General features: G+C 37.9%; 1 protein-coding gene across 4 annotated transcripts in view; it reads right to left on the bottom strand.

Annotated features, from left to right (window-relative positions):
- Window positions 1–18307, bottom strand: part of AP2B1 (adaptor related protein complex 2 subunit beta 1) — a 127275-nt gene that overhangs the window by 53683 nt on the left and 55285 nt on the right. For all 4 annotated transcript variants that reach the window (XM_023244427.2, XM_023244429.2, XM_023244430.2 and 1 more), the window contains 2 exons: window positions 14900–15159; window positions 3287–3479 (listed from right to left, as the gene is read on the bottom strand). In XM_023244427.2, coding sequence (XP_023100195.1) covers window positions 3287–3479; window positions 14900–15159 — 453 coding nt within the window. The remainder of the gene's footprint in view (window positions 1–3286; window positions 3480–14899; window positions 15160–18307) is intronic.

Here is an 18307-nt window from a genome sequence, read left to right as displayed (position 1 = left end):
TTATGCAAAGTGAGTAAAAGTAAAAAGAATGTTGGGACTGAATAACTAAATCTAAATTGATCAAATTCAACTCCTGGCCAATTTCTGGTAGGCTTGACCACCTAATTGCAAATCACAACAGAAAAATGTCATGGGGGGAAGGAACAGAGGTAAAGTCAGAGAAGTCTGTTTTTGTAGGAGGTACTGAAGAGGCCCACCAGAATATAAATCTTCTATCAAAACCACTGTCTTGGCTTAGAGATCAATTTTAACATCTCTACCTAACTCCATTTGCAACTTCCTTTGGCTCAATGTTCTGAACCTTGGATACAAAATTAAAATAACTTGGGCATCTTTCCAAAATTACCAATGTCTAGGTCCTAACTCCCAGAAATTCTCCTTAATTACTCTAGGATTGAGCCCAAAGACTGATAGTATTTTTTTTAATATGGTACTAATGTGGGACTAATGCAGGTGGAGTTGAGAACCCCAAAGCTAAATGAAAGGTTAGTAACTGTCATGCTTCATAAGCAGCACAGCACTGACCCCTATGGGTAGGGTTTTATTAGTCAGCAATGATAAAAGCGGCAGAAACACTGTAGAGGCCTTGCTAAGGTAACAAGAGCTGCTTGCCAGGTGAACACATAACTCTAACCTAGGCCTAATTTTACACTGGGTCAAATTCTACCACTCCTAGCAACACTATTTGTCCGAGACAGTAAAAGAAGGTCCTTTAAGAAGTTAATTTCAAGAGTTTCTCTCCCTCAATTTGGGGCAGAGTTCTCGAGAAGCCCTCTTTCCAGGAGTGTGTTTACTAATAAAGTCAAGAGCAAAAGGCATCTGGGTTTACCAACAGCTGTGGTTCAAGCACCAAACTGAAGTGGTTCAAAGTGGTTACAGAAATTCTATGGCTTCACTATTCAAAATCTGACTCACGGACCAGGGAGCGTGTTACAAATGCAGACTTCTAGGTCTTACCCCAGACCAACTAAATCGGAATCTACCTTATACAAGATCTCTAGGAGATTTATAAGATTTATACAGATTTACATTATAGTTTGAAAAGCATTACCATAAGGAAAAGATTCATTCAAGAAACAGAACTATCTATACAGATTAAGTAAAAACTCTGAGGACTATTTTCCCTTTAAATTAGATAATTTACACAAGAACAATAAAGCATTTAAAAAATATCATGGCATAGGCTGTCTTGGAAATTTATCTTCCACACAGTTGGGTTTAGGCCTTCTTTGTGATAGTCTCTTAAAAGGATATTAATTCTCTAAGTGAATACATATTTAACCCCATACAGACAAAGCAAAACTTTTACTCCTTAATTTCTGAGATAAATTTATATTACAGAATAAGTTGAAAATCACATGACTTTCTAGGGCTATAACACCAAGTATATACCATTTTGAATACTGAAGTCAGCAAGAGGTAAAATAATAGAGTTACACAGGAACATGACTGGGCCTACATAGCAAAGGCTATGGATTTACAAATCCAAATGGAGAAACATACTCCCCACCCCCAAAAGAACATCCTTTACCAAGAAAAAAAAAAAAAGGCCCATGTGTGACTTCAGCTACTACAACCTAAAAAATGCAACATTTTTTCTATTTGAAGTATACTTGCGGATAGCTAAGCAAAATATAAGGAGAAAACTCACTGGCATTAAGGGCCAGCAACTGCTAATATAAGCCACATGTCTGTGGCTTATATATAAGCACATAACATGTCTGTTTCTTTCTCCACTAAAGTGGGTCAAGAAGAACAGAAAATCCTGAGCCAGAGCCAGACAACATTAAAATTTAGGGCCTCTTTCTCCCTTCTATCCTTCAAGCTTAATTTGTCATTCTTAGGTTCAATGAGTCCATTACGTTGTCACCCATCAGGTAAATTAATAAGTAGGGCTGTAAGGCATACACTTAAGAAGGACATAACACATAACCTGTGGGTGATTTGTCAACAGAACAGGAAAAGCTATTTCAATGTTTATGTGGGATTCCTGGAAGTCTGTTATTATTTCAGTATTCACTGTTCAGTCTCATGAGACTCCATAGACTCTTCTGAGTCTACAGGGAGGCTATACAGCCATGTAGAATGATCACACGAAGAAGCTATTTTTACATAATCAGTCAACTCTCCTCATTAAAAATATGAATTATGAAAAGCAAATGCTTACTTTGCCAAGAAAGACAATAAGGAGTGCTACTTGCATCCCTATGAGCTGGAGTCCAGAGCTTGGTCAGTGTACAGACTCTGAAAGCAGTGACTGTCCATTAGTAAAATGCACAACTCACAGAGATAGGACCGTAACCCTATTTTCTCAGATCCTCTGCCAGCCAAAAATTAAATGCACCTGTACTGGCTGGCATAAATCCCAGACATAATGCATTATGCAATCTCTGAGAACATATATTTTCCTATCTATGGCATGTCTTCCAATTTCTCATGTTGGGAAATAAGTTTGTTTGGATGTCTTTACATACAAATGTGCAAATGTCTGGCTAAAAGAGTCCCTCTAATTCTACCTCAGTTAAAAACCTAGTTTCCAGGGAGCCATGTGATGTGACCTGTTATTTTTCTAGTCTTTGCTACACAGACGGAAGGTTATCCTTAATATTTCTCATTTATCTTGTACAGCAAGAAAAACTAATTTTAGTTCCCACTGGTAGCACATAGTCACAGATACTCTGGACGTTGGAGCCTTTTATTATTAGAATCCTGGAAGCTAATTAAATTGGAAGTATGGGTGGGAGGAAGGGCGGGGTGGGCAAAAAGAACCAATCAAGCAGTACTTCCCAACTGTAATCAAGGTACGTTTTTTTACACAAATGGCTCAAATGGCTGCCTCAAAGCCTTTCAGAATTAGGGCATAAGCCAATAAAATATAAAAAAGCCAAAGGTTTGAAAGACTCAAGATAATCTCTCTGAGATCATTTATATGCTGTTCAGGGAAAAAGGAATTATAGGGGCTATCCAGAGTTAAGAAGCAGGAACAGTAATAAGCTCTGGAAAGGATACTAAATATTAAGATTGCTGAACAACAGGTTGGCTAAACATCACAAGTTCTATTTAGAGGCAGGGCAACAAAACCATCCTGTGCATTTGTAAATGTGCCCCATACCAATTAATTAGTATCAATTAATTCTCTGAAGACAAATAATTCTGTCCTTTATCAAAGGACGTTGCTCTGCTCATCAAGGAAAGGTCTAGTTCTAAAAAGCTGAATAGTCCTAAAGCTTTTTAGCACATCAAGAATTAAAAATAACCAAAAGAAAGACAGAAGAAAGATACTCACCAGACTATCTAGACCTCCTCCCAAGAGATCCACTGCTCCCATCTGCATGGAGGACACCTGTGGCACATTGACGGGGGGACCGAGGTCAAGGTTTAAAAGGTCTCCTAGAAGGTCACCTTGAGAGGGGATAACCTGAGGCTGTTCCAGGTTGGTGGCAGTGGTGGTGCCAACAGGGCTGTCACCCGCATCAGTGCTGCAGTCACACACACAAAGAGGAGGAAAGAGAAAAGTCAGTTTCACCTGGGACATAATAACAAGGCAACGAATGAACGTCAAATCTATAAAACACAAGAGGGGGGAAAAACCTCTTATTTTATAATAATTCGTTAATACACATGAAAAGATGACAGCAATTCTTATTTTATCAAAATATAGCTGCTAAAATGAAACTAAATGTATACTACAGAACCTCATCAGTCAATTTTAATTGAGCACCTACTCTAAGATGTAGCACCGTAATGAGAACCCCAGGGTTTTCCCATTTTTTTTTAAGTTTGCTTATTTGAGAGAGAGAGCACAAGCAGGGTAGGGGCAGAGAAAGAGGGAGACTGAGAGTTCCAAGCAGGCTCTGTGCTGCCAGCGCACAGAGCTCAATGTGGGGATTGAACCCATGAACTATACGATTATGATGTGGGCCGAAATCAAGAGTCAGACACTCAACCGATTGAGTCACCCAGGCGCCCTCCAGGGCAGTATGTTTAAAAAAGGAAAATATATTTCCTGCCCACAAATAACTTACATTCAAACAACAACAAAAAGCAGCATTTACAAAATGACTGAAAAGCACACTTACTGTGTAACAGGTAAAACCGAGTACCACAGGAGTGCCTGCATACTGACAGGATAGAGAGACAAAACCAGGTGCAGCTGATTCTAAAAGCTTCTGAGAATGATGTTATGACTGGCTTTTGAAGAACAGAACAGTTATGGGGAACTACTAGAGAGAGACCTTCCCAAAAGGAAGGAATGGTTAGTGCAAAGGCACAGAAATGAGCAATCTGACAACAGAGGTGGTGAAAAAACTGTACCGGCAGGATAAGAGATTGGGATTAAGATTTTGGGAAAGAGAAAATGAGGGAGATAAAACTTTGGAAACTAGCCTGGGAAGTTAATTTTTTGTGATAGGCAATACAGAATCACTTTGATTTGTTGAACAAAGAACTAAAAATATCATAGAAACACTAACAGCTGTATGGAAAATGGACAGAAGATGGGAGAATGAGCATGGGGATCAGCGAAGAGTAATCTAAACTGCTACAGCCACCACGCACGAAAATAAAAAGTGGCGAGCGCCGAGACTAGGCGATGTTGGGTCAACTGGATAGCCGTGTGAGAAAAAATGAGCCTTGACTCCTATTATCTCACAAAATAAAAATTAAAGAGACATAGCAAACATAAATGTGAAGCGCAAAACTGACGAGAGGACCTTGATGGCCTTGAAGTGGACAAATGTTTCTATAGAAAACACTAAGTATAAAAAGGAAAAAAAAAAGTGATGACCTGGACTTCATTAAAATTGAGAGCATCTTTTCTTCAAACAACACCATTTACAAAAAACGAGTCTTTGTCTCACAGACTACAGAAAGAAGTTTGCAATACATGTGTCTGACAAAAGACATGTATTCAAATCACATAAAAGATTCCTACAAGTCATTCAATCATTACATAAAGAATTCCTACAAAGAGAACTCATTAAAAAATAAGATCAGACATGTCACAAAAGAGGATCTACTACCTAAAGTAGAGGGTCCTCTACCAAAAGCGGATCATGTCTATAAACATGAAGAGGGACTTAAGCCATCTCTACTCAACAGGAAAATGCAAATGAAAACTAAAACAAGGCCTTGCCACACATCTGCCAGAATGGCAAAAATTAAAATAACTGACAATCCCAAGTGCTTCTGAGGATGTGGATCACCCAGAACTCTTATACACTGCTAGAAGGAGTGTATTTCCTGATCACTCAGGAAAACTGGCAGTATCTCGTATAGCCACTGGGTCATCTTCTATGACCCAGCAATTCCATTCCTAGGTATATATACAGGAGAAGTAAGTACATAAGTCTATCAAGACATACATAAGAATGTTCATAGCAGCGTTATCCATAAGAGCCCCAACATACATACAACTGACTTATATCATGTTCAAGAATAAGCAAGGGCTCCAGGGTGGCTCAGTCAGTTAAGCATCCGACTCTTGATTTCAGCTCATGTCATGATCTCATGGTTCATGAGTTTGAGTCCTGTGTCAGACTCCACGCTGACACCACAGAGCCTGCTTGGAACGCTCTCTCTGCCCTGCTCTGTCTCTTGCTCTCAAAGTAAATAAACCTAAAAAAAAAAAAGAAGCAAAACTGTAGTGATATAAGTTAAAACAATGGTTATCTCTGGAGAGTGGGTATTAATGGCAAAGGGGCATGAGAAATCTTCTAAGATGCTGGAAATATCTGATCAGGGTGGTGGTTATGATTGTATACAAATGTAAAAATGTGTTGAGCTATACACTAAAGGTTAGCACAGCATTAAAATTACTATAAATGAGGGGTGCCCGAGTGGCTCAGTCGGTAAAGTGCCCAACTTCAGCTCAGGTCATGATCTCATGGTTCATGAGTTCGAACCCGCATCAGGCTCTGTGTTGACTGCTCAGAGCCTGGAAACTGTTTTGGATTCTGTGTCTCCCTCTCTCTCTGCCCCTCCCCCAATTGCATGTTCTCTCTCTCTCTCTCAAATTAAACATTAAAAAAAAATTTTTTTAAGATTACTATAAATGATTTATCTATTTAAAAAGTGGGGAAAATCCCAGGAAGAAAATTCTAGGCTGAGATGGTTTCACTGTGAATTCTTCCAAACATTTAAGGGAACAATAAAGTCAATCCTAGATAAATTTTAAAAGACAATAGAGAATTACAATTAAGAAAGTCCGAAAGTAGTTCAGACTGCTTATTCAATATTAATTGTACTTTGTGAGGCTTGATAATTTATTGTCATTAAAAAAAAATCCTTATCTATTAGAGCTACCAGTAGTGTACTTATGGGTGAAATGATAGGAGGTCTGGAATTTGACTTAAAATACTCCAGCTCCCTCAAAAAATAAAAAATTGTGGGGGTAATGCATGAAACAAGATTGGCAATACAGTGGTAACTGTGGAGGCTGAGGGACAAGGAGACATGAGTTTGCTATACCACCCTACCTTGCATGTTTTCTGATTTACATAATACAAAGGAAAAAAAAAACACTGTAAAAATTCCTTTAACAATATTTTCTTGAACATACACGAAAGAAGAATGAATAATCAAATTTGGAGAATAAACAAAAACTAAGAAGCAAAAAACTAGTGATGTTCCTCATAATTACAGAGAAATCTGAAGGGATGATGGGAAATATAAATGTGGTTCCATTGTTAAGTTTCAAGTAAGAAAAATAAGTCAAGAAGTCTAACAGACAGCTTAGGAGAAGAGACTGTAAGAGAGTACCACGGGGTGTGGTGTAAAGAGTAGACGGTCTAGATTAAGAAGACGAAGATCAAGTATTGGCTCCAATAATTACCAGCTGTGTGATCTTGGGCAAGTGACAACTTCTCTGAGACAAACTTTCCTCATCAATAAAATGATAACAATGTCATAAAAACACAAGGATCTATTTTAGGGAAGATGAAATGAAAACATGGTGTAAACCGTAAAGCCTTGTAATAGATCAGCGGTACCTACATTTAGATCAGTTTCCTAAGGGAATAAAGAGAAGCACAGAGAAGGTTCAGAATGAGTCTTGCAACACCATCAAGATTAATAATCAGAGAAAAGAATGAACACAGAATGGCAAAGATAAAATACAGAAAACCAATCTAAGAAAGATGACTTAGGAGCAAAAAGTGTCAAGGAAGCCAAGATAAAAAGTATCTAGACTGGGGGAAGAGAGGCAAAAATAGCCAAAAATTAATAAGGAAGTCAAAAAGGGAAGCAATTTCATATACACCTGCCAAGAAATATATAAAATCTCTATAAAATATATTTCTGAACATGAAATTCTATCATCTTATGACATGTGCCATTTAAGAAGTGTTCTGTCATATTATCAGTACCTCTAAATAGAAGGCAGAATAGGTAACAACGCACATAAATTCCTTCCATGAGAAGGTAAAGTGCATTAGATGAAAAGAAGTAAACACTCCTATGGTTTCTACAAGAAAATGGTAAATCATTATGCATTCTAAATGACAAACACAAGAAAATAAACGTGAAAATGTTTCCCATCATGAACTCCTGGGAAATAACTGCTTAACTGTCACCAAAGCAGTATTTTTTAAGGTGAGATTTTTCTAAATTAGACTACTGTTTACCATCTCACATCTCTCCCACAGCCCTGAGAAGCCAAGTTTAATAAGCAATACCCAACTCAAAAGCACTTTTCCCTTTTCCAAGTGAATTTAGTTTAGTAACCATTTTTAGATCTCTAGAAGAGGCAGGATAAGGTTTTACAGTGTAGCTGTATTTCATGTCAGAGGCATATCACTTCTTAACTGCATGATGCAGAAGAGAGCTAAGTAATGTCAGTACTATTATGGATATGCCATTTGCAGCAATATATCATCCCTATTTTAAAAAATGTTTTTAATGTTTATTTATTTTTGAAAGAGAGAGAGACAGGTGAAGTGTGAGTGAGGGAGGGTGAGAGAGAGGGAGAAATGGGACTTGAAGCAGGCTCCAGGCCCTGAGCTGTCAGCACAGAGCCCGATGCAGGGTTCAAACTCAAGAACTGTGAGATCATGACCTGAGCCAAAGTCAGACGCTCAACCAACTAAACCACCCAGGCGCCCTATATCATCCTTATTTATTTCAAAAGGGATTTTTATGCATTTGTGTTTCCTTTAAAAAAAACAATACAAGCACAAATGGACAAAAAAAATTACCTAAAAAGCAACCACATAAGGAATTGTGAAGGTAACAAATTAAAGACTATTAATCAGATAAAGACCTATGTAAGAGATTGTGTTCCTTTTTATGGTTTAAATATTGGTTCTTGTGTTCTAGAAAGGGTTGTTTTTATTTCTTGATTTGTTTCACTTTCCCCATCCAAGGGTCAAAAGTTATCAGGAGAGGGGCCCCTGGGTGGCTCAGTCGGTTAAGCGTCCGACTTTGGCTCAGGTCATGATCTCACAGTTCATGAGTTCATGAGGTAGAGCCCCGCATCAGGTTCTGTGCTGACAGCTCAGAGCTGGAGACTGCTTCGGATTCTGTGTCTCCTTCTCTCTCTGCTCCTCCCCTGCTCATGCTGTCTCTCTCCTTCAAAAATAAATAAAAACATTAAAAAAAAATTTTTTTTAAGTTATCAGGAGACAGGTAATTTAAATGGCATATAAATATGGTTACAGAGGCAAGTTAAAAACAAAATCCCTATTTATTACCCAAAATTAAAGAACAGACTAGGAGACGGATGAGATGGATGAACTTAAAAGCCAAATGATCACATCTAGAGAAGGTTAAATATATTTGCCTACAGGCAAAACACCCTACTGTTACAAGGCCTAATCCTTAGGAAGCTACAGCTCCTCTGGGTGAAAATCATAGCACCTGCCCTAAAACCAAAGAGTCAACTCAAGTAAAGACTAATGAATATTAATTAAAGATTTGCTTGGATGTTGACCTTTCCTTTTTGTTTATCTGTGAGCACAGTCTGTTTAAACAGAGCTGAAAGGGGAGCCTGGGTGGCGCAGTCGGTTAAGCGTCCGACTTCAGCCAGGTCACAATCTCGCGGTCCGTGAGTTCGAGCCCCGCGTCAGGCTCTAGGCTGATGGCTCAGAGCCTGGAGCCTGTTTCTGATTCTGTGTCTCCCTCTCTCTCTGCCCCTCGCCCGTTCATGCTCTGTCTCTCTCTGTCCCAAAAATAAATAAAAACGTTGAAAAAAAAAATTTTAAACAGAGCTGAAAATGTTGACTACGCTAATTTGTAAAACAATAAATCCTACACTCTGGCTACTCTGAACCACTTAAACAACAATATGTATTAGAAAATGGTACAAGACACACATTAATCACTTTAGTCAATCTGGGATCAAACTTAGGTTTAAGGTTTATTATGATTAAGGAAGGAAAGAGATTCTGAAAAAATTCCAAGATACCCATTCTAAGAGTTTATTAAATTTATTAAGTTAAAATTAAAATTTTGAGATCAGTAAAAAGCAAGAAAGAGTTCCATGCTACCAGAGAACCTGTTCATAATAGAATTCCCTTGATATTACGATCAATTTGGCAAAAAAGAGTACAGGTAACTGAGAAACTGTCTACACTGAATCTAGGCTATTATTATTCTTTTAATTCAAGCATAATTAACATACAGTGTTGTACTACTTTTAGGTGTACAATATAATGATTCAACAACTCTATACATTAATCCATTGCTCATCAAGTATATTTTTATTTTGCCCATCCCCCCACCCACCACCCCTCTGGCAATCACCAGATTATTCTCTATATTTAAGAGTCTGTTCTGGGCACCTGAGTGGCTCAGTTGGTTAAGAATCGGACTTTGGCTCAGGTCATGGTGTCATGGTTTGTGGGTTCGAGCCCCGTGTTGGGCTCTGTGCTGACAACTCAGAGCCTGGAGCCTGCTTCAGATTCTGTGTCTCCCTCTCTCTCTGCCTCTCCCCTGCTCATGCTCTCTTTCTCAGTCTCCCAAAAATAAATAAATGTTAAAAAAAAAAAAAAAAGAGTCTGTTCCTTGTTTCTTTTTGGTTTGTTCATTTGTTTGGCTCCTTAAATTCCATATATGAGTGAAATCATTGGTATTTGTCTTTCTCTGAGTGATTTATTTTACTTAGCATTATACCTTCTAGGTCCATCCATATTGTTGCAAATTGCAAGATTTCATTCTTTTTTATGGCTGAATATTATTCCATAGTGTATATATACCACATCTTCTTTATCCATTCATCTATAGATGGACACTTAGGTTGCTTCCATATCACGGCTATTGTAAATAATGCTGCAATAAACATAGGGGTGCATGTGTCTTTTCGAATTACTGTTTTCGTTTTCTTTCGGTAAATACCCAATAGGGAATTAATGGATCATATGGTAATTCTATTAACTTTCTGGGGAGCCTCCACACTGTTTTCCACAGTGGCTGCACCAGTGTGCATCCCCACCAACAATGCACAAGATTTCCTTTTTCTCCACATCCTACCAACACTTGTTATTTCTTACACGTTTTTGATTTTAGCCATTCTGAAAGGTATATAGTAATATCTCATTGTAGTTTTATTATTTTTTTTAATATTATTTTGAGAGAGAGAGAGAGAGAGAGAGACAGAGAGAATCCCAAGTAGGCTCCATGCTGTTAGCATGGAGCTCAATGTGGGGCTCAATCTCACAAACTGTGAGATAACGACCTGAGCCGAAATCAAGAGCAGGAAGTTTAACTGACTGAGCCACCCGGGTGCCCCTCTCACTGTGGTTTTAATTCACATTTCTCTAATTAGTGAAGTTGAGCATCTTTTCATGTGTTTGTTGGCCATCTTTTCTTTGTAGAAATGTCTATTTAAGTCCTGTGTGCATTTTTAAATTGGATTGTGTTTTTTGCTGTTGAGTTGTGTAAGTTCTTTATATACTTTGGATATTAACCCCTTATTGGATATATCATTTGCAAATATCTTCTCACATTTAGTAGGTTCCCTTTTTGTTTTGTTGATGGTTTCCTTTGCTGTCCAGAAGACTTTTATTTTGGTGTAGTCCCCATGGTTTAATTTTGCTTTTGTTTCCCTCACCTGAGGAGACAGATCTAGAAAAATGTTTCCTTTGGTCACAGAAATTACTGCCTATGTTTTCTTCTAGGAATTTTATGGTTTCAGGTCTCATATTTAGATCTTTAATCCATTTTGGGTTTATTTTTGTATAAGAAAGAGGTCGTTTCATTCTTTTGCATGTAGCTGTACAGTTTTCCAACACAAAACCGTGGGTTTATTCCTGGACCATCTAATCAGTTCCATTGATCTATGTGCCTATTTTTGCGCCAGTGCCACACTATCTAATTACTACAGCTGTGTAGTATATTTGGAAATATGGGATTGTGCACCTCCAACTTTGTTCTTATTTTTCAAGACTGCTTTGGCTATTCAGGGTCTTTGGTGGTTCCATACATATTTTAGGATTATTTGTTCAATTCTGTGAAAAATGCAGTTGGTATTCTGATAGGGATTACATTAAATCTGTAGATTGCTTTGGGTGGTATGGACATTTTAATAATATGGGTTCTTCCAATCCAAAAGCATGGAATATCTTCCCATGTTTTTGCTGTCCTTAATTTCTTTCATCAGCATTTTATAGTTTCCAGAGTACAGGTATTTCACCTCCTTGGTTAAGTTTATGCCTAGGTATATTATGGTGTGGTACAATTGTAAATGATATTGTCTTAATTTAACTTTCTGCCACTTACTTATTAGTGTATAGAAACAAAACAGATTTCTATATATTAATTTTATATCCTACAATTTTACTGAGTCCATTTATTCTAGTAGTTTTTTGGTGGAGTCTTTAGTGTTTTCTATATATAGTATGTCAGTTGCAAACACTCAAAGTTTTACTTCTTCCTAACTTGGATGCCTTTCATTTCTTTTTCTTGTCTGACTGCTGTACCCAGGAAAGTGGAGAGAATGGATATCCTTGTCTTGTTCCTAATCTTAGAGGAAAAGCTTTGTTTTTCACCACTGAGTATGATATTAGCCACAGGTTTTTCATATACGGCCTTTATGTTGAAGTATGTTCCCTCTAAACCTACTTTGTTGAGAGTTTTTATTAGGAATGGATATTGTATCTTGTCAAATGCTTCTTCTGTATCTACTGAGGTGATCATATGGTTTTTATCCTTTTTCTTGTTAATGTGATGCATTATGTTAATTCATTTGTATTCAGTATTCACAAATACTGAACTATCCTTGCATCCCTGGAAAAATTCCCGCTTGATCAAGATGAATCATTTTTTAATGTATTGTTGGATTCAGTTTGTTAGTAGGTTGTTGAGGATGTCTACATCTATGTTCATCAGAGATACTGGCCTGTAGTTTTCTTTTTTTGTAGTGTCTTCTTCTGGTTTTGGTATCAGGGTAATGCTAGCCTTATAGAACAAATTTGGAAACTTTCCTTTTTCTTCTATTTTTTGGAATAGTTTAAGAGGAATAAGTATTAACTATTTGGCAGAATTCACCTGTGAATCCATCTGGTTCTGAATTTTTGTTTGTTGGGAATTTTTTGATTACTGTTTCAATTTCATTGCTAGTAAGGGGTCTGTTTAAATTTTTTATTTCTTCCTCATTCAGTTTTGGAAGGTTACAGGTTTCTAGGAACTAATACATTTCTTCTAGATTGTCTAATTTGTTGGCATATAATTTTTCATACTATTCTCTTCTAATGCTTTTTATTTCTGTGGTGTCAGTTATTTCTCCTTCATTCCTGATTTGAGTCCTTTCTCTTCCTTTTCTTGATGAGTCTGACTGAAGGTTTATCGATTTTATTGATTTTTTCAAACAACCATCTCCTAGTTTCCTGGATCGATTCTTTTTTGGTTGTTTTTTTGTTTTTTTTTTTAAGTCTCTATTTCTTTTTGCTCTAATCTTTACTATTTCCTTCCTTCTACCAGCTTTGTGCTTTTTTTTTTTTCCTAGCTCATTTAGGTGTAAGGTTAGGTAGAGATTTTACTTGCTTCCTGAGTTAAGTCTCAGGAAGGTATTGCTATAATTTTCCCTCTTAGAACAGCACTGCTGCATCCAACTCTGTCTAAATGCTCTAATCAAAACAACACAGGGTGACTGAAAGGACAAAAAAAGCAAGAGCCACCTATATGCTGCCCATAAGGGACTCACTTCAGACCTAAAGATGTGCAGCCTGAAAATGAAGGGATGCAAAAACATTTACCATGCAAATGGAAGCAAAAATAAAGATGGGGTAGCAATACTTACAATGGACAAAATAGACATTAAAACAAAGATCATGACAAGAGACAAAAATGGGCACTGGCTAATGATAAAGGAAACTATCCAACAAGAGGATATTACAATTGTAAATATTTATGCACCCAACGTGGCAGCACCTAAATACGTAAAGCAACTATTAACACACATTAAGGAAGGAACTGACAGTAGTTCAGTAACAGCAAGGAACAACACCCTGCTTACATCAGTGGATATATCATCCAGGTAGAAAATCAATCAGGAGCTTTGAATGACACATAGGACCGAATGTTTTTTTTTTGTTTTTTTTTTTTTTAGTATATGAAATTTATTGTCAAACTGGTTTCCATACAACACCCAGCGCTCATCCCAAAAGATGCCCTCGTCAATACCCATTACCTCCCACCCCCCATCAACCCTCAGTTTGTTCTCAGTTTTTAAGAGTCTCTTATGCTTTGGCTCTCTCCCACTCTAACCTCTTTTTTAGACTGAATGCTTTTTAACAGATATATGCAGAACATTCCATTCAGAATATACCAAAACAGCAGAATACACATTTTTGTCAAGTGTTCTCCAGAATATATCACGTTAGGCCTAAATTCAAAAAAAAACTGAAATCATATGCATCTTTTCTGACCACAATGGTATGAAACTAGAAATCAATCACAAGAAAAAAAGCTGGAAAAGAACATAAATACATGGAGGCTACATAACATGCTCCTAAACAATGAATGGGTTAACCAAGTAATCAAAAAGGAAATCAAAAACAAAGTGACAAATGAAAATGAAAACACAGTTATTTTCATTTTGCATACCAAAATCTTGCGGATGCAGCAAAAGCTGTTCTAACAGGAAAGATTATAGCTGTATAGGCCTACCCCAAGAAGTAAGAAAAATCCCAAACCTAACCCTATACCTTAAGGAGCCAGAAAAAGAACAGAGCCCAAAGCCAGTAGAAGGAAGGAATCTAGGCTGCTCTTATAAAACAATCCTGTAAATATTATTTCACTAATAGCTTTAAAGCACAAAAGCAGTATCTGCTAACTTTATCCATAAGCTTCTACCAAAGTTACACTAAAGCAATAAGATAGCTAAAGGTACGTATAGTCTTTTTTTCCAAATTTTCAGCCCTGAAAAGATTTCGAGCCTCATCTGGGGACATAAACAACTTTCAAATTTATCAGTTTAGAAGGTCTTCACCAATGGGGCCCCTGGGTGTCTCAGTTGGTTAAGAGCCCACCTCTTGATTTGGGCTCAGGTCATATCTTGCAGTTTTTCGTGAGTTCGGACCCCACATTGGACTCTCTGCTGACAGTGCGGAACCTGCTTGGGATTCTCTCTCTCTCTTTCTCCCTCTGTCTCTACCCTCTCCCACTCATGCTTATGTCTCCCACTCATGTCTCTCTCTCACAATAAATAAACTAAAAAGTTAAAAAAAAAAAAAAAAAAGGTCATCATTTTCTAAAGCTGTTATCTTACCTACTTCCCAAATTAGAACACAGAAGAGCCCTTCACCTATTATGTATGTGGTCACTGGTATTCCGATGGAGACCCCAGGGCATTATAGTAAGTTTGCAAAATGCATACCAAGTTCTTTTCTAGGCTATAACAACAGGAGGAAGACCAACTCTGTCTAAAAGAGTTACTTCTCACTCAAAACCTAGTTCACCTGCTTACCTCCCATGATGTATTGGCAAGTGTTTGCGATGGATTCCATGACTTCCTTCCACAAAAGCATTGGGAGGCTTATGGTATACCGAGGCCAAGGATCCAATGTGGCATATTAGCTCGTCCAGCAGAGTTGGCTCAATAAGATCTGTCTCCTCAGAGATCAGTGGCTTCTCAGACAAGACTACTTCTTTGGCTGTGACAGGGTCCGTTGAGAGAAGGCGCCAATAAATATAGCCCCGGTCTCGAAGGTCAGGATTATCAGAATCCTAATGAAAGGCAAGGGCAAGAAGGTTTAAATGGAAGTTTTCTCCATACAGAAACCTAACCTGTTAGATTTATATTAAGGCAATGCTGTAGTGATTTATAAAGGTGGCTGTTAAGATATTTAAACTCAACACAGTTTTAATACAGTCATAATTCTGTAATCTCTAATGTTCCAAAGAATTTAAATATAAATCGAGATGGGTTAGTTCTAAGACTAAATTTCAAAGGAAGATGGGAAATGGAAAATAAAAGTTTAATTTGATAGAAATTAACTCCTCGAGGGGCGCCTGGGTGGCGCAGTCGGTTAAGCGTCTGACTTCAGCCAGGTCACGATCTTGCGGTCCGCGAGTTTGAGCCCCACGTCAGGCTCTGGGCTGATGGCTCAGAGCCTGGAGCCTGTTTCCGATTCTGTGTCTCCCTCTCTCTCTGCCCCTCCCCCGTTCATGCTCTGTCTCTCTCTGTCCCAAAAATAAATAAATGTTGAAAAAAAAATTAAAAAAAAAATAAAAAAAAGAAATTAACTCCTTGAGACAGCCTTAGAACATCAAAATAATTCTTTAAAAAAATGTTTTTTAATGTTTATTTTTGAGAGAGTGAGCAAGGGTACATGGGTGTGAGCAGGGGAGGGGCAGAGATAGAGGGGGAGGGAGACACAGAACCCGAAGCAGGCTCCAGGCTCTGAGCTGTCAGCACAGAGCCTGATGCAGGGCTTGAACTCACGAACCATGATATCATGACCTGAGCCAAAGTTGGACACTTAACTGACTGAGCCACTTGGGTGCCTCCCCCAAAAATGTTTTTTAACTGCTATAAACATCAGCAGGATTATTCACGAAATAGATTTTAAAAATATTTCACCCATACCTTCTTTCTTCATTCAAATATTTATTAAGTATCTCCTATGGAGACACTGGCTAGGCCCTGAAAATAAAGAGATAAGACACATAGTGCCTGACTTTAACAAGTCCAGAATACTAATTATTACAATATAGTATGAGAGGTACTACTATCTAAAATAATAAACGACTGTTAAGGAGAGCGTGGAACTAAACATTTCCCAAAGGGGTGACCTTTTAATTAAGTGGTCTTGTTTTTTCTGTGGTAGTTTTAAAATAATTTTTATTCATACTCATGGCTAAAAAAAAATTCATCAATGCCATATCACAATTAGAAGTTTGTAACATATCAGAGTGCCTGGGTAGCTGCCAGTTGAGCGTCTGACTCTCGATTTCTGCTCAGGTCATAATCCCAGGGTCATGGGATTGAACCCCCTGTCAGGCTCCCCACGAGGTATGAAGCCTGCTTGGGATTCTCTCTCTCTCTCTCTCTCTCTCTCTCTCTCTCTCTCTCCCTCTCCCTCTACCCCTTTCCCCTACTCATGCTTGCTCTCTCAAAAAAAAAAAAAAGTTTGTAATATAAAAATAAGTCTCTGGGGCACCTGACTGACTCAGTTGGTAGAGCACATGACTCTTGATGACGGGGTTGTGCATTCAAGCCCCACACTAGGTGTGTAAAAACAAAATCTTTAAAAAAATAATTTTTTTGTGTGTTAAGGACAAAATCTTTAAAAATATGTATATATTTTAATAAAAATAAATAAAAATTTTAAATCTCCCCAAACATCCAACCCTTCCCCACTTTACATCCCCAGGATAGCCATTTTAACAGTGTGGTTATGTGTCCTTCCAGAGAGCTCCTAAGCATACATATATCCATTTTATATAAAACCAATTTCACATTATGTATACTCCTCTGCAAGGTATTTTCCACACTGGCATATACACCTGCAAACTTCCCCAGTATATACAGCACTGCAACATTATTTACTAGTGCCCTATCAATGGACATTTAGGTTGTTGCCTCTTTCTCCCTCCTTCCTGCCATTCATGCATTCATTTATGTGAACATCACAAAGTAGCTATAAATATCCTGGTATCTACCTCTCAGAGTATGTCTATATGATGGCATTCCAGCTGTTTTAGTGCCACAACAGTAAGTCACTGTTTCAGTATCTGTATTTAAAATACACATACAAAAATATTTTCTTCAAAACTAGGCCAATTTGAGGGTTTCCATGTGAGTTTCTAAGTAAGCAGATAAATTGGTTCATGAGTTAGCCACTTAAGGCACTTAACACCCAGCTTAATAAACACTAGCAGTGACCCCGATGGTTTTGACTACATGGTTTCCTATGGTGTTTCTTAGTCATGTATCGTTTAATTTGTGCCCACAGTGGACCACTGGTTAAAAACAAGAAAGCATAAGGGTGCGCCCCTGGGCTCAGCTGGTTAAGCGTCCAACTTTGGGTCAGGTCATGATCTCATGGTTCTTGAGTTTGAGCCCCACACTGGCCTCTGTGCTAATAGCTCAGAGCCTGGAGCCTGCTTCAGATTCTGTGTCTCCCTCTCTCTGCCCCTCCCCCGCCCACTCACTCTCAAACAAATAAAAATTTTAAAAAGCATAAGGAACACTGCAATACGGCAAGTTAGTTAACAGAATATCAAAATGGTAAATATAACTCAAAAGAATCTTGATCACATTCATAGGTTGTGTTACATAGCATATAAAAATGTTTGTAGTGTTTGAAATGCCAGGGTTAAAAAAGGGAAACAGTGATAATATTCAATTTACATAAGTTGTTTTGTTTTTGAGAAGTCCGGTAATTGGTTTATAAATAGGCTGAAATCTTACTTATTTTACTTGGAAACAAAGTTTGAACATCACAAAACATAAGTTGACTTTTTTTAATGTTTATTTTTAAGAGAGAGTGCCCACACGCGCATGAGCTGGGGAGGGGCAGAGAAATAGACACAAGATCCAAAGCAGGCTCCCCACTGACAGCAGAGAGCCTGATGTGAGGCTTGAACGCACGAACCGAACTGTGAGATCATGACTTGAGCTGAAGTCTGACGCTTTAACCGACTGAGCCACCCAGGCACCCAAAACAAGTTGATTTTTTAAAAGAATAGACTACCAGTTTTTTGACGTATCAGGTCAGGAAAGCAATCCCCACCCCAGCTTTTGTTGATACATAAAAAGTTAAATCTTAATTTATATATTCAATCCCCAAAGCACACCATTTAAAATTTGTATACTAATTATGCTTTTTATTATACACAATTAAAATGAATACTGCACATCACTTGCCCA

The sequence above is a fragment of the Felis catus genome, chromosome E1 (assembly GCF_018350175.1).
Source record: "Felis catus isolate Fca126 chromosome E1, F.catus_Fca126_mat1.0, whole genome shotgun sequence".
Classification (NCBI taxonomy): domain Eukaryota; kingdom Metazoa; phylum Chordata; class Mammalia; order Carnivora; family Felidae; genus Felis; species Felis catus.
Note: the sequence above shows the minus strand (reverse complement) of the source record. Positions and strands in the feature narration are given on the sequence as shown.